The sequence below is a fragment of the Gasterosteus aculeatus genome, chromosome Y (genome assembly GCF_964276395.1).
Source record: "Gasterosteus aculeatus chromosome Y, fGasAcu3.hap1.1, whole genome shotgun sequence".
Classification (NCBI taxonomy): domain Eukaryota; kingdom Metazoa; phylum Chordata; class Actinopteri; order Perciformes; family Gasterosteidae; genus Gasterosteus; species Gasterosteus aculeatus.
The window spans coordinates 15,442,558-15,457,360 of record NC_135709.1 but is presented as its reverse complement, the minus strand read 5'-3'; the positions used below and the strand labels follow the sequence as shown (position 1 = coordinate 15,457,360).

The window sequence follows — 14,803 nt, the reverse complement described above, 5'->3', positions numbered from 1 at the left end:
CTTCTCCAACTCCTTAAAACAAAATAGGACATTGAGCAGGTAAAGCATCAAACTGAGACGAAACCTTGTTTATATCCTCAGTGATTTACTCATATTTGTGTTTTCTCTTAGAAACAGCTGACCTGTCTGATCAAGTAAATGCTGAAAAAGTGAAACACATTCAGATAAACATGAGCACCTGTTTTTGTAGATTCCTCTACCACTCATCTTTATAAAGCCGGCTTAAACGTGACAACAAAGAACAAGTCCGCCCGCCGCTTAACAAACTACTGGAGACAACAAAATGGTGGACATGCAAAATGAGTTGGCTTTAGGACGATGAATCCACAGTGAGAAGTACTGCAGGCAAACAGAACGTATTCCTATAATACTGACAACTAAAAGGCCGTGTGGTGTTTTTCATATCGACCTTAAAGTGTTGCATATTCCTTTAAAAAAAAAAAACAGATTATATATTTTTATCTCACAAAAGCGTGGCATTAACACTAATATATACATCAAATACAAAATAAAAAAACAACCCTGTAGTTTAAATGTTTGTGTACATGAGCACCAGGTAAGGCGGTGAAAAAATAAGAACATTATAATAATCTGACTGCAGCTCAGCCACTGAGACATGAAGTGTGTATTATTCCCTTTCTTGCACAAATAAAATCTACCCAATGAATTCTTGAGTGGTGATCCATTGAAGGAAATGTTACATTAATATCATCCTTCTCATTATTTCCATTTGTTAACGTGTTCGTTTATGCCTACCATCTTGAACAATACACGACATTCCCTGGTTCTCTAAAACCAGTAAATTGCTGAAAAAACAGATACGATTCAAAAGGTTTGTTCTGAACATAAACGCATCTGCCTGAAAAGAAGAGACTGTTCCTTTCAAACTGCTGAGAAAGAGTTTGCCTGCAGTATGCTGGAGCAGATTCAGCTCATGGCCACGAGGGATGTCAACAGAGCCTTTAAAATACAAAACACAATCAACTATGAACTCAAATCATTTATGTCATTCGCAACAGGCAGAATGTCAGTAAACAGATGAAAGGAACAAAAGTTGAGATTATATATATATATATATATATAAATCTATAAATCAAATCTATATTATTTACAACCAAATCTAAAATTGAACAATTACCCTACTCATAAATGTTCTACAAAAATTGCATAACAGTGTTGTTTTTGAAGGATGTCTTTGATGTGCATCCTTCGCATTTCTCAGGTTTGCCACTGATAAATACTCCTTTAATCCCACAGATAAAAAAACCGACACATGGAAGTCAAAGCCCAGGCAGCATCCTCCCTGGTTCAGCGCTTCATGAGGGGGCTTTGAGGTTTGCCTCTTCAAGGCACAACCTCAAGGTCTCCCAGGAAGTCGCTGAGCCGGAGTGGGGCCGGTCAAGGCGCACTACGTCATCAGGCAGAGATCATGTGGTCAACGGAAACAAATTCAAAGTTTGTCCTCAAACTTCAGGATAGACAGCTCGACTTTACAGGAAGTGTTCCATATCGAAGCTTTGAGCAAAATCTCAAGCAGCCGTCACAAGTGTGTTAGCCCGAGTTTGATGGTGGCAGGACACAAAGTGAAACATTTAGTGCTTGGAGCCGTCCTCGCCTTTTTGTTACGCCCCCTCATGGGCTGTCAGAGGTCCTCCCATCCTCGGCCTCCTGTGCCTGTCCCGAGTCCTCTCCTTTCCTGCGTTTCCTTGCGTGTTTGTATTTGTCCACGTATGCCTTGACCAGATTGCCCACCTTCACAGGGTTGATCTCCCCACTCTTGCTGTGGCACACCTGATGACCAGGAACACAACACAGTCGCACATGTCAATTCTGGTCCCGTTTTAAGTTGATCGGCGGTCGGCGACAAAACCACATGTGAACCCACCTTCTGGACGGCTTTGCGTAGGATCTCTTTGTACTCGTCCTTGTCGATGTCCCTCCTCTGGTAGAAAGGCTTGATGGCAAGCTTCACCTCTTCCACAGCTCGCTCCTGCATGTGCAGCTTCTTCAAATACTGACGGCAAAAGTAAAACAGCAAAATTAGCGGTTCTATTAATTAGTACGCTGGCTATTATTTAGCATGCTGTAGTGGGCGTAGGGACATTTATTTACAACCAAAGATTCGTTGACTGTTCAAAGCCTATGGATTCATAAGCCGGGGTCACCTGGTCTTTCCTCGGCAAATCCCCTTCCTCCGCGTCTCCTTGCTCCCCTTCGGATGTCGAGGAGGAACTGAGCGGACCAACAGCAGTGGTCTTGGAGGGGTGTCTGGCAGCTCCGGGGATTTCCTGTTTAAGTAAATAGAGATTATAGGAATGAAGAGAGATTTTACATTTTATTTTAACATAATGTGGGAAAATGGTGAAGAATGGCCATTATAACTTCCCATTGTTGATCGGTGATAAGAGTGCATCCGGAAAGTATTCACAGCGCTTCACGATCTACACAATGTTATGTTGCAGCCTTATTTCAAACTGGAAAGACATGTTTCTTTCTTAAAAGTCTACACACCACCGCATAATGAAAGTGAAAAGGGGTTTGGGGAATTTTTTGCAAATCTATTAAAAACAAAACAGCGAGCCAAGGTGCATCCTGTTTCCACTGATCACCCCTGAGTGGTGAGTACACCCTGCTATATTCACCTGAGTGCATGTGATTGGGAAAGGCACACACAGACCTGTCTACACCAGGTCCCACAGGTGACCGTGCATGTCAGAGCACAAACCATCAAGCGCAGGGAATATTCTGTGGAGAAGGGCCTTAGTCTGGGAGGAGACCCAGAATGCAGCAATGCACATGGACATCCTCGATGAAAACCTGCCCCAGAGCGCTGTGGACCTCAGACTGGGGCGACGGTTCATCTTTCAACAGGACAGCAAACCGAAGCACAGCTAGGACAACAAAGGACAACTCTGAATGTCCGGATCGGAGCCCTGACTGAAAATGGCTGCGCAATGACTCTCCCCATCCGACCTGATGCAACTTGAGAGGTTCTGCAAAGAAGAATGGGAGGAACTTCCCAGAAACGGGTGTGCCAAGCTTGTGGCATCGTACTTTTGGAATAAGGCTGTAACATAACAAAATGTGAGACGCTGTGAATACTTTCCGGATGCACTGCATTTCAAAATACACATAGTCTCATTTTGTAGTCCAAAGCTTTGGCAGGAACGACAGAGGACTTAGTAGGGAATGTGTGATTAAATGTGTAGACAACTGTTTTCCATTGTAATTTTCAAAGAATACTTTACTTTTGTTGTCCGAAACTACTTCAGTATCGACCATGACGAAGCAAACTGTAGAGAGAACACATCTGCCTCCTCTGGATAAACACTGCCACCTTCTGGTCATTTAACCTCTTTGTACACTTGATGACGAAAAATACTAGTCTGCAGGAATGTTAGGCCGTCTCCGCGATAACGCAGGACTACGTCCTACCTGACCGGAGGTCTGGACGGTTGAAGACGGTCTGCGAGCTCCTTCCTGCTTCAGCTTCAATTTGTACAGAGAAAGCTCTACGCAAGACAAAATCCAGAGAACGTCAAGATGAAGTTCTCCACAAGTTGAACGTGTGCGTCAGAAAGAATAAAAAGTGGAGCAATGAAGCGGCAACACTTACTGCTTGCAGATTTCTGTGGCTGAGGCCCCTCAGGCTCCTGTATGTTCCAGGTAACCCTTTTCACCTGAGCCTTAGCTTTTGCTCCCCCTGCAGCAGACACCGGTTCTTTCTTCTCCTCTCCGACCTCCCGCTTTTGTTTGACGCACGCGGCGCTTTCCCCTGCGCACTCAGACTTCACACGGACCAGGTTGTCCAGCATGACGTCCACGTTAAAGTCGTAGTCGTCTGAGGGATGCAGAACTTCCTGCTTCACAGGGAGAGACAGCCTAGAGGCGCCCGGTTGTCCCACGGGGGCCGTGGACTCTGCGTGAGACGCAGCGGCCGGCGCTTCCCGGGGAGCGTCTGCCGTGGTCGGGGCAGGGGACGAGGTGAAGTAGCACAACTCTGGGGAACCTGGCTCAGATTTAACGAAGGGGGCTTCACAGGTCTCCGTCTTGATTTCAAACATCTCCGTCTTAATGGGGTCTTCTCTGCTTCCCTCCTCGTCTACACTTTTAGCTGCGGTCGGACGACGAGCGTCGGGTTCTTCTTTCTTGATTTGTTGCGCAGGAGAGCTGTCTTCAAACATGTCAAGAGATTGTTGTTTTTCTTTCTTAATTTCTTTTTCAATCTTTATCTCTTTCACTATTTCCACGGTTGCGCTCAAGCCGTCTTTGTCTTTCTTTCTAATTTCAGTGGCGGCAGATCTCAGTTTAGTCGCTGCGGCAGCTTTGTCGTCTTTGAGGGAGCTTTGACTGACATCCTTGTCTTTTTTCTTGCCTTGTAAGAGTTTTGTGTCTTTAGAGGACACAGGTGACCCTTCTTTCTTTTTCTCTCTTGAGCTTGATCTAGACCCGTGTCCCTTCCTCTCTCTTGACTGTGACTCCTTGTCTCTGGAGGAGAGGGACGATGGTTGCAGTTGCGTGTGGTCTTTCCTCCTTTCCCTCGATCGGGATCGGGATCTGGAGCAAGACCGTACATGTTTTTTTTCCTGTGACCTGGACCTGGACCGGCCGCGTCTCTTGTCCGTTGACACCCGTCTTCTGTCACAGTCTCTCTCTCGGTCATCAGAGCTCTCCTTGCTCTTTTGTTTTGGTTTCTTCTTCCTTGAACGCTCTTTGCTGCTGGAGCTGGAACCAGACCTGAAAAAACCCGCTTACTCCTCATAAAAAAAAAAAGATCTCCGCAACAAACTGACAGCTACTAAACAGTTGACGCCATGAATATTGGAAACAGTGTTATGTACTTACCTAGATCGCCTCCTGTCTCTGGATCTGGACCGCCGTCTCTTCTTGCGAGTCTCATCTGGGGAATTCCACTGGGAACTTTCTGAAGTCGAGCGCGCCCTTCTCGTCGTCTCTTTGGAGCTCCGTTCTCTTTCCTTCTCCTTCCCTCTCAGTCGGCCTTCCTGGCCCGCGGCCCGATGGTCTGCTCTACCGTCTCTGTCCCTCTCTGAACTGCTACAGCGTATCTCCTTTGCAGCCCTGAAGGAATTCTTCTCGTGGCCTAAATCTTTTGACGCGGGAGAGGGTTTGGAATCTGACTTTGTTTCAAGCTTGAGGTTCTTCTCGGTGGGGGCGGCGCTCGGGGCTGATGAACTGCTCTCACAGTCAACACTTTGTCCACTCTCCTCCTCGAGGGCCTCTCTCTCAGTCTTTAAAGGACGCAGACTTTGATAAGCGGCTGTGGCGTCATCCGCTTTCTCTGACTTGAAACTTTTTCCGCTGCAACCAAACCTTTCATCTACTCCTGTGTCCACTAACCCGGGCTCAGTCTTCACTTTGGAAGTGGCGAGTAACGACGTTTGTTTCTCAGTCTTGATGTCTATTGATCTACGTTCTTTTTCTACCTTGACATTGTCCTCTGAGCATCTGGCCTTCTGCTGAGCACCCGTTCTTCTTGGTTCTTTCTGTGAGACGTCGACCTCCTGCCTTTCAGCTTTCACACTAACGAGGTCCCGCTCGCTTTTCACAAGTACCTTTTTATTGGCCAAACCGGGAGGCTTCCCCTGAAGTGCGGGATGATGCGCGTGCACCTCCAGGGCTGCGCTCTCAGCTTCGCCACCTGAGCTGCTGGAGTCTGACAGTGTGGGATCAAAGGGATCATAGATGGTCTCACTGTCTGGCTCCTTACTGCCCAGCACGAGTGATGCCAGCAGCATATTTTTGTCCCTGTGCATCTGCCGCCTTTTTGCCTCATCTGCCTTTGCACTCCGAGGTGTCTGCGCACCGCCTCCAGCAGCCGCGGACGACGAGCTGCTCAGCTGCCTCGACTGCCAGGAGTTCCCGCTGGAGTTAATGCGGAAGCTTACCGCCGACGATGACGAGGAAGGAAGGGAGTAATGCGGGTGGCTGGCAAAAGAGCCGCCGGGGGACCAAGAAGAAGAAGAGGAGGAGGAGAACGAGTTGGAGAAGGTTGAGGAGGAGCCGGATCCATCGGGCCGACCCTTTTGCCGGTTCACACTTTGCTGCCTCCCCTTGTCCCGAGCAAAGCTGGTAATGCCCATCTCTGGCACACGGTAACCATTACTACCGCTGGCAGAATTACTACCATTGCCTGTCCCGCCGCCGCCACTGCTGCTTTTATTGCTGCCGCCGTGGCTAGTGCCTTCCTGTGCGATGCCACTGCTCTCCCTTTTTATTTTTGGTATCCTGGGAAGCACTGACACATCTACCCACGCGGGCTTCGTAGTTGCTTTTTGAGGCTGGGACCGGGATGAGGCCCCTCCCTTACTCTTGGAGGCGGAGCTGAGCGCAGGGTGGATGGAGAAAGAGGGATCGGGCTCCTCAACGCCGACGTTTCTCCAGTGACCAGGAGGGCGTGTGGGTCCTAATGGACGAGGCGGCTGGAGCCTCGGATGACCTCTGGGTGGCAAGTCCGAATGGGAGGGTGGGTGGATGTGGCTGGCTGAGCAGGGCATCTGGGGGGGCAAGCGAGAAGAGCTCTGGGGGGTAGTTCTGTTCATAGACCTGTGGGAGGACCCCGCGAGGTCTCCGTTGGAGCTGGAAGACTGAGCAGCGTCTCCCTGGTTCGGCGACATCCCCGGGCTGAGCTGGGCGCCGGCGTCTCCTGAACTACTGCAACTTGGATTTAACGCGGACGGCATCGCTGTAACACAAGGAATTTAGAAAGGATCAACTCACTTAAAGAGTGGGAGGATTTCTGGCTTTTCTGCATTCCTCGTCAGATTATACTAATTTATATATTGCTCACAGAAATTATTCAGGAGTAACACGTCACAGTGTTACAGGGGATAACAATAAAAGAAGAGCAGCAGACTCAGGCAGTCAGTCAGCTGAGAGTGAGTGAGAAATAACTTAAATATTCCCTAACCTGACCTGCACAACCAAGCGCTTGGTTTTCCCTCATTATTCACTATTTATTGCATTCACATATAAATAGTTTGGAAATACCAACAACACATTTACAAAATATTTATAACACAATTATAAGCAACAGGATACAGCAATAATTTGATCAAATGAATTAGAAAAGGTACTAACTTTGGATTCTTTTCAGGCGAGCTTTGCAGGATGGCTCGGTTTAGTATTATTAGTTTGATAATTTGATATTTCAAAAAGGAACAATTACGATGAAGTCGGATCTCTTGTCCTCTATTAGTCTCACAAACCACCAAGTGTCTTCAAACCAACAGCTATAACAAATGTAATTCAGTATTACTGATTAGATTTTGTGTTTAAAAATGTGCCACACACACACACACACACACAAACACACACACTTACTTGGGTTTATAGCTTTAAGGGTACCATCCCGATTAATAACGACATCAGAGCTGTCCATCAAGAGGACACTCTGTCCCGACAGGATGCTGCTCAGGAGGTCGGGTACAGGAGAAACCTCCACATCGCCCCCTGATTGGTGGATATTCATACCTCTGCTGGTAAAGCAGAGCAAACCTTTAATCGCGTTAATCCTATTCCACTTCCAATTACGATTCTGATTTGTAATAGTCTTTGGAATTGCTGTTTATTTTCTCAGTTTTAATGCTCATTATATTTGGTTCTTAACCTAAATGATTACACACTTAATCGTCTTAATCGACAAAGGACTTTTGTCTAAATCTGCTGAATGTAATGTCCTAAAAAGCAAGGTACTGTTTGATAAATGTTCTCTATGATGTGATGGACATTGTTTACAATCATTTCTGGGTCATCATTATAACTTCTATTGAGAAAACCCTAAATTATTATAACATGCTACAGTAAATTGTTGGTCACATTCGCCGTTGATTAAGCATCAACACATTAGCCCGCTATCTACAAATATGGAACATTCCCAAATAAGACCGGTTCTGGATAACCAACCCTTACACTTCCTGTTAAAGCTGATGTTACCTGGAAACACCTGCAGTGACTGGGCGAGCTACCGGCTGGTGGGAGCGAAGAGCGGAGCGAGAGATTCCTCGTCTCTTGGCCTCCAAGAGCGTTGTAACACGGGCCTGCTGTCCTTCCCCGTCGCTGTTCAAATCGATACTGTAAGACACCATTTGCTTTCAGATTAAAACTGTATGCTCAGCTGCACACAAAGGAGTTACTGGGATTGAGGATACTGTGTGTGAGTGCTACTAGCAGCCATCTCTATGCAGTACTTGCTCAATATGCAATATTAAAAACAATAGATATTAGAGTTTGCTATTTGGGTCAGCCCTTCAGGAATGCACAAGTCTTCTTACCGATCCACAAATGGATCCAGGTCGAATGGATCTCCATAGATGGAGAGGGATGCTGCACCTATGTCAGCGCGCATGCTGCTCAGCGTTTGCTCTGACGGCCGGTAGACTGTAGGAAGCGAAGAGTTCTTTGTGTCCTTTACAATTCTGAGATTACTGGCGATACGGCCCCGAGGGGTGGCAGCCTTTTGCAACATCTAGTGGGAGAAAAAAATGGGTATAGTGTTCGAGAGAGAAAAGCATCTCACAACTACAACATGCATAAAATGATTGGGTGTTATTAATTATTTATGGAAACTCATTATTAAAAATCCTTCTAATGCAACATTCATGGCTGACATTTACATGTTAAGATTCATTGAGTGAAACATTTAAAATCCAATTATGTGAACGGTCAACACGGGTCTTTGAGACACACTCACCAGATTTTTTCGGGATTTAGTGCTTCTCATTTTCCGTCTCCGCCTATGGACTCCTGTACCGGATTTACCCGTAGCAGAGGACGTCTTCCTCCTTCTTACCTTTCCTCTGCGCTTCCCTGTAAAGTCGTACAAGACGTCCCACCTTACAAACGTCTCTCGATTGTCTGTTTGTTCATGCGTGTGCATGTGATAACTATCAGAAAACAGTTGTGAATGTGTGCGTGTGGGACGACATACCGGTCTTGCGCCTGCTGATGGATGGGACACGAGGTGTCAAGTCCCGTATATACACGGCCGTGTTGAGCCCGGACACAACGGCATTGATAGTATCGTCCAGCCAATTGGACTGAATCAGATACGTGGGAGCCAGCTAGGAAGATAAACGTTTGCATCACTCAGCTAGTACGCTTTGACAAAACGTTGCTGCCTAAACGCAAGCACTTCAATCCCCAATCGAACTCAACAAATGTCCAAACCACATGTAACCATTTCTACTGTGAGCTACGCTAAAGTACATCACACAAACGCACAACTCAATGAGTCAGCCGATATTCAGCCCAAAAAATGCAGTGGAGGTTAGTTAGAAAGTAAGCCAACACCAAAGCGTGACGCCTCATGCCAAACCTGCGATGAGCGTGCCTGTGTGATGCGATGGCGATTGACGTTTGCTCGAACCCTCTCGCTCTGCTGAGTTCGGGCAATAGCTCTGGTGGGACCTGCAGCGGCGGACTGGGGGCGACTGGTGGCAGGGCGGGCAGTAGATGGCAGGCTCTCTGCATCACTCACATCATCAGCTGAAGCCCCTGAGGCAAAAATATTTTAACGTCTGACTTGTTGTCAACAAAGTGTTCTGTTTTTTTTCTACCACTTGTCAAAATAAATACCAAGTAGCGCAAACTATTTCTAAAACATGGCCCCTCTAATATAAGGAATCAGGAGATGCCAAGTATTGCGCTTTTTAATCGAGATGAAATGCACAAAGTGACAAATACAAAACAAAAAGCATAGTGAAGTGAATTAATTGAAATACATCATATATGGTCATTTGTGTCCAGTCTGTAAAGGACTAATAAGTGCAAAATATAGTTTGAGCTCTTTTTTTTTGCAAATAATTTAAAGTCGTACTTGAGTGACGATTGCTGGCTTCACATCCAGGGCAGAACCATTCCTCCACAGGAACAGAGTCAAGGGGGGGCGTGAGACATTCCATGTGATACCTGTGGAACAAAAAGGCATAACGAAATCACACAATAAAAGCTGACTAAGAGAGGGTTATTTAGGTTCATAATATTGAATAAAAGCTGACTAAGAGCGGGTTATTTAGGTGCATAATATTGAATAAAAGCTGACTAAGAGAGGGTTATTTAGGTTCAACATATCTGTCTCACCCAGCATCACAGCCATCGCAGAGCAAGAGACGGTCCTCGTGGTCACTCCCCCTACAGACTTCACATCTGGTCTGCTCCAGGTCCACATCGATTACTTCCTCTAGCCCTTCCTTCACGGGCTTTTGTACCGTGATCTAAAGGAAGAAAACAAACCGGCCACACAAAATGATGTTTATCGCTTGGACGGGTGTAACAAGAGTTTCAGGAGTGAAGCTACCAAGACTGAACGCACTCACCATTTTCTTCACCTTGCCTCCATAACATTTTCTTAGGTATATGCTATTGAAGGCAATGCGGTCTACGGGACAAGAGTTGGCATTCTGAAAAGCGGGTAAACAAAAGGAATCGAAATCAATCACTGAGCTTCCTTCACCACGGATGCTTCTTGAGTGCAGAGGATTTACTGCTAATCAAAAGACACAAGGTGCTTTCCAACAAAGGGCTTTCTCTTTGGGCCTGTTCGACATTATGTGGGACCCACCTTGGCCCATGCGAGGATGCAGTCGAGGCAGAAGTAGTGCTCGCAGCTCTCTGGTGTTGCAACAGGCTGGCTGCTGAATGAGTTAAGGCAGATGGGACACTTTTCTGCATCCTCATCCGAGCTCATCTCCGCAAGATCAATAGGGATTCCCCCAGAAGCTCCATCCTCGGCCTTAGTATCTCCCTCCTCGACGCCATCTGATGGAAGTGTTGAAATCCGTTGTGATTGTACTATACATACTATATTAAAAGAGGTTATTTCAGCACAAAGAAACATAATACAAAGAAGTGTTTTTAGCGTACTGCAGAAGGTTATTTTTCCACTTTCAACTCTACAGGAAAACAAAGGCTCTATACGCTACAACTTATGTGAGCGAAAATATGAGCATATCAAAACAAAGTGCATATTTTAATTATAGAAAAGACCGTATAACAATATTCGGCCATTTTGTAAAAAGTATGTCACTTTTACCATCTTCCACCTCGTCTTCCTCCTCCTCATCGTCGTCTTCTTCGTCATCCTCTCCATCTCGATGCCCCTCTTCTTCTTCTTCTTCTTCCTCACCACTGTCAGATTCTCCCTCCTCAGACTCCTCTTCACCACTGTCTGAGTCATCTGAAAGGAGCACAAATGCATGCAGCCTTAGTAACGTGTGTCGTGGGAGCGGATGACATTCGGTGCTCGTTCTCCCCATCAGTTTGTCACCTTACACACAACCAAAAGTGAAGAGACAGCGAGATCTTCCTTGTGGTAGTGGCACGCAGTGGCACTCAGTGGCTCTCATTGGCACAACTCGCGTCAAGTAAGGTGCGGGCGTCGCAACGCCACGCCGAGTGGGCGGAGCCAGGCTTTCCCACCTCTAGATGTTAGAATTTATTCCAAAAATACTCTTTTTAAGGTTATTTTATTGTTATATTTTTTATGAAAAGTGCTATTGGAACAGAAATTCAGTTACACATGAAAGCATTAATATTTTCCTAATCAATAGAGCTGAAGTTGTCATAAGTGGGACCATTAGAAGAATTAAATGAGACGCAGAGACTGTCAGGAAGGATATATATCCTATATATATATATGAAATATGTTCAAAGAGTGGGACTAGTTCATTTTTAAAATTTATTTTCATGCTGTTTTTACATGTTTATATTATTGTTAATGTTCTTTTTGTTTACATTTGTTATTTCATATATATATATATATATATATATATATATATATATATATATATATATATATATATATATATATATATATATATATATATATATAGGATATATATCCTTCCTGACAGTCTCTGCGTCTCATTTAATTCTTCTAATGGTACCAATTATGACAACTTCAGCTCTATTGATTAGGAAAATATAAATGCTTTCATGTGTAACTGAATTTCTGTTCCAATAGCACTTTTCATAAAAAATCTAACAGAATAAAATAACCTTAAAAAGAGTATTTTTGGAATAAATTCTAACATCTAGAGGTATTATTGTGGCAGCTTGGATATCATCTGACAAGTGGCAATAGGAAAAATAAGTGCAAGTCCTAGAATAACAAAACAACATGCTCAACAAACCCAATAAATTGAAAAACAAAACCCCACTCAAGTAAATAAAAAACAAGAAACAGCTCGGCAGCCTCTCGGATCGAGTGCCGCTTTGAGGACTAACAGGTTGCCAATGAATTGCCAGAGTGGCCACTGATGTGCCACTGTGGCCACTGAGTGCCACTGAATTACACACCGCCGATCCCCCCCGCGGAACACCCCCGTCTGCGCCCCCCTCCCCAACCCCCCCAGCGGAATATGTCGGACTTGAGATAGAGGTGGGAAATATGTAGTGTATCAAATAAAATAAAATAAATACAAAAAACATGAAATAAAATAAAAAAGAACTACAAAAAACATCTTTACGGCAGCTAACCTGTCGCACAAACAACGGCCGTTTCCGGGAAAGCCTGGCTCCGCCCACTCGGGATGGCGTTGCCACTCACTTGCGCGAGTTGTGGCACTGAGTGCCAGTGCCACAAGGAGGATCTCGGCCCTGCTGGAGAAGTGTTGCACGGACTACCTGAGATGTCCCACAGCGCGGTCCTCTTCCCTTTGCTGTGGGACGCGCTGCGGTTGATCAGCTCATCTTGGCTGTCGTCTTCATCCATCGCTGACCATCAGAAAAAATACTGCCACAACAATTTCTTGACAGCTTTACTTTGAAGGAATCCTTCGAGAGCGGACCAGAATTACAGGTATTGTTATTTAACAGAAAAATCAATGGATTTCTATTGAAAACAAATATTCAAAAACAAGCATCACAAAAATTAGTGTGATAGAATCTCATAAAGAGTGTGAGTGTGGTGGTTGCATGTAGCCCAAGTCTGCTCACTGCTTAGAAGTGGGCAGGAGCTGAAGGAAATATATTCATCCACAATGACATTAGTCCACGCTGGGAGTTTAGACTGCAAACCAACACTTGGGAACTCGTGGGTAGCTCAGAAACTGCCAAACAGCAGCATTAATAAAACGAGTTTAAAATAAAATGGTTAGCTATTAACAGCTCGTTAGCGAGCGTCAACCTGCAGATTGTGCTGTAGCTACATTTGTAAACAAAAGGAGAAAGCGAAGCACCTTTAGAATTCGGATAAAACGTACGTGTGGTGTATTTGTAAATGTGTATGTGCTACAGATGTTTGCACTGACAATAGCACGGGACTAACCTTCAACGCTGTTGTTAAAGAACAACTTATGCTAGCAGTCAACGTTAGCTTCAGTGTAGCGTGTTAGCTTGGCTCACAATGGCTAAATTTAGCAAACGTCCACTAAAAGCTCCTTCGGACTGCGGCCAAAGGCGCTCGGTTTGCGGGGCGACGTGAGCGAGCCGTCACCCGAGAACCCCATTCAACCTTCATAACTGCGGTTCCTTATTCGAGCATTTCACGACAATTGAAAACCTACTCAGTAATTCACGGTCATTTTTTGAAGTCTCCACGGTTGATGACTGACACCACCGGCTGCCTGAAGACGGAAAAGGCAGCAGAGCGCAACTGTAACTCTTAAAGAGACAGTACTCGTTTTATTATAGACGCAGCAGGTGAAGATATAAAACACAGAATATTCATATATATATTTATAAATGTGTATAGAGTGATATGTTCAATCGCATTATATTGTTTTGATACGTGGATCAACAAGAGATAACAAATAGCAAATGTTTGCGGTGCTGATTTTAGAGTAAAAGTAGACATCTTAAAATCTGTGTACCTTTTTAACGTGTTAATAATAAAACATTTGGACATGGTTATATTTTACACATAGCTCCGAACCCTAACTACAAACTGATTGAGAGATTAACGATTGTTTCAAACAACAAACAGGCCGTGATGCTGTCGCCCCCCAGCGGTAACCCCGATTTGACCAAACCTCAGGTTACATAACGTGATCTAACCCGATTTTCTACTGTGTCATGAGGTCATGTGTATCCTGGTTGGGAATAATCCAACAGCACGTTTTGTGTTAAAGACTGTCAAGGAGAAAAGCTCTAGAATAGACAAATCTTATCCCAAATGTTGTTGTATATTATGAACAAAAAAATAAACACAAAAACATGGGAAGAACATCATGTTTCGGTTGACAAATTGAAAGGGGGTCAACGAGTGAAAAGTAAATAAATGTTTCGCCTTTATCCAAACATGGGATGCTCTTAGATTTTCCTTTTTAATTAATCATGTCATGAGTAGTTGTCTAAAAATAGTACGTATATCTGCGGTTGTACTGAAGTATCCAAACATAACTGTATTCATGTGCTGCAGCGATTGAAAAAATTAAACAAATATAATTCTGATTTGTTAGCCTCAAATGTCTTTTATGCTGCGCACTGTAATTCCGTGGATTCCTAACTCTGATTAAATAATTGTGCTCCTCGAACATCGTGCTCCACCACCTCTCCTCCTCCACTTGGTCGTCACTGTCAGATCACACCGTCATGTGCTGCTTCCTTGGTACGTGCACATCCACACTCCGCTCATGGCAACACTGTACACAAGCGAGCCGAGTTCAACCACTTCACGCTGTAGGGGTAGAGGCGACCTCTGTCAAACCGCCTAAAGTCGGTTTATCCCCCTCCAGGAGCAGCTGGGGCAACACACGGCGTCTTTTCGAGGGTGGTGGAAGACCGATTCACGTTTCAGTTTGCGATATATGGTCGGCGAGGACGGGGCACTGTTATAAGATAATGG

The 14,803-nt window shown here is 45.0% G+C and overlaps 1 protein-coding gene across 11 annotated transcripts; it reads right to left on the bottom strand.

The window, feature by feature from the left end:
- Positions 1–68: 68 nt before the first annotated feature.
- Positions 69–13,605, bottom strand: LOC120812246 (uncharacterized). 11 transcript variants are annotated; one of them, XM_078097843.1, is made up of 19 exons: positions 13,524–13,605; positions 12,643–12,792; positions 11,051–11,194; positions 10,580–10,776; positions 10,335–10,418; positions 10,099–10,232; positions 9,836–9,927; positions 9,335–9,513; positions 8,948–9,080; positions 8,711–8,826; positions 8,292–8,485; positions 7,954–8,091; positions 7,342–7,496; positions 4,846–6,703; positions 3,617–4,737; positions 3,436–3,512; positions 2,166–2,288; positions 1,886–2,014; positions 69–1,791 (listed from the first exon to the last, which is right to left on the bottom strand). In XM_078097843.1, exons 2-19 carry the CDS (start codon positions 12,728–12,730, stop codon positions 1,633–1,635), a joined length of 5,121 nt encoding a protein of 1,706 aa, XP_077953969.1. In that variant the 5' UTR covers positions 12,731–12,792; positions 13,524–13,605; the 3' UTR covers positions 69–1,632. The 11 variants fall into 11 exon arrangements, with proteins under 11 accessions (XP_077953969.1, XP_077953970.1, XP_077953972.1 ...); XM_078097844.1 differs by having other exon boundaries at positions 13,286–13,603; XM_078097846.1 differs by having other exon boundaries at positions 7,342–7,493; positions 13,286–13,603.
- Between the last annotated feature and the right edge of the window lie 1,198 nt (positions 13,606–14,803).

Bases quoted from the DNA above. Each gene is read 5' to 3' on its own strand.
- LOC120812246 (XM_078097839.1), bottom strand. From the start codon at position 12,730: ATGGATGAAGACGACAGCCAAGATGAGCTGATCAACCGCAGCGCGTCC. The intron at 9,514-9,835 runs GTACGACTTTAA...TTTTTGCCTCAG, and splicing joins AGCCAGCAATCGTCACTCAA to GGGCTTCAGCTGATGATGTG. The intron at 4,738-4,845 runs GTAAGTACATAA...GGGTTTTTTCAG, and splicing joins AGAGACAGGAGGCGATCTAG to GTCTGGTTCCAGCTCCAGCA.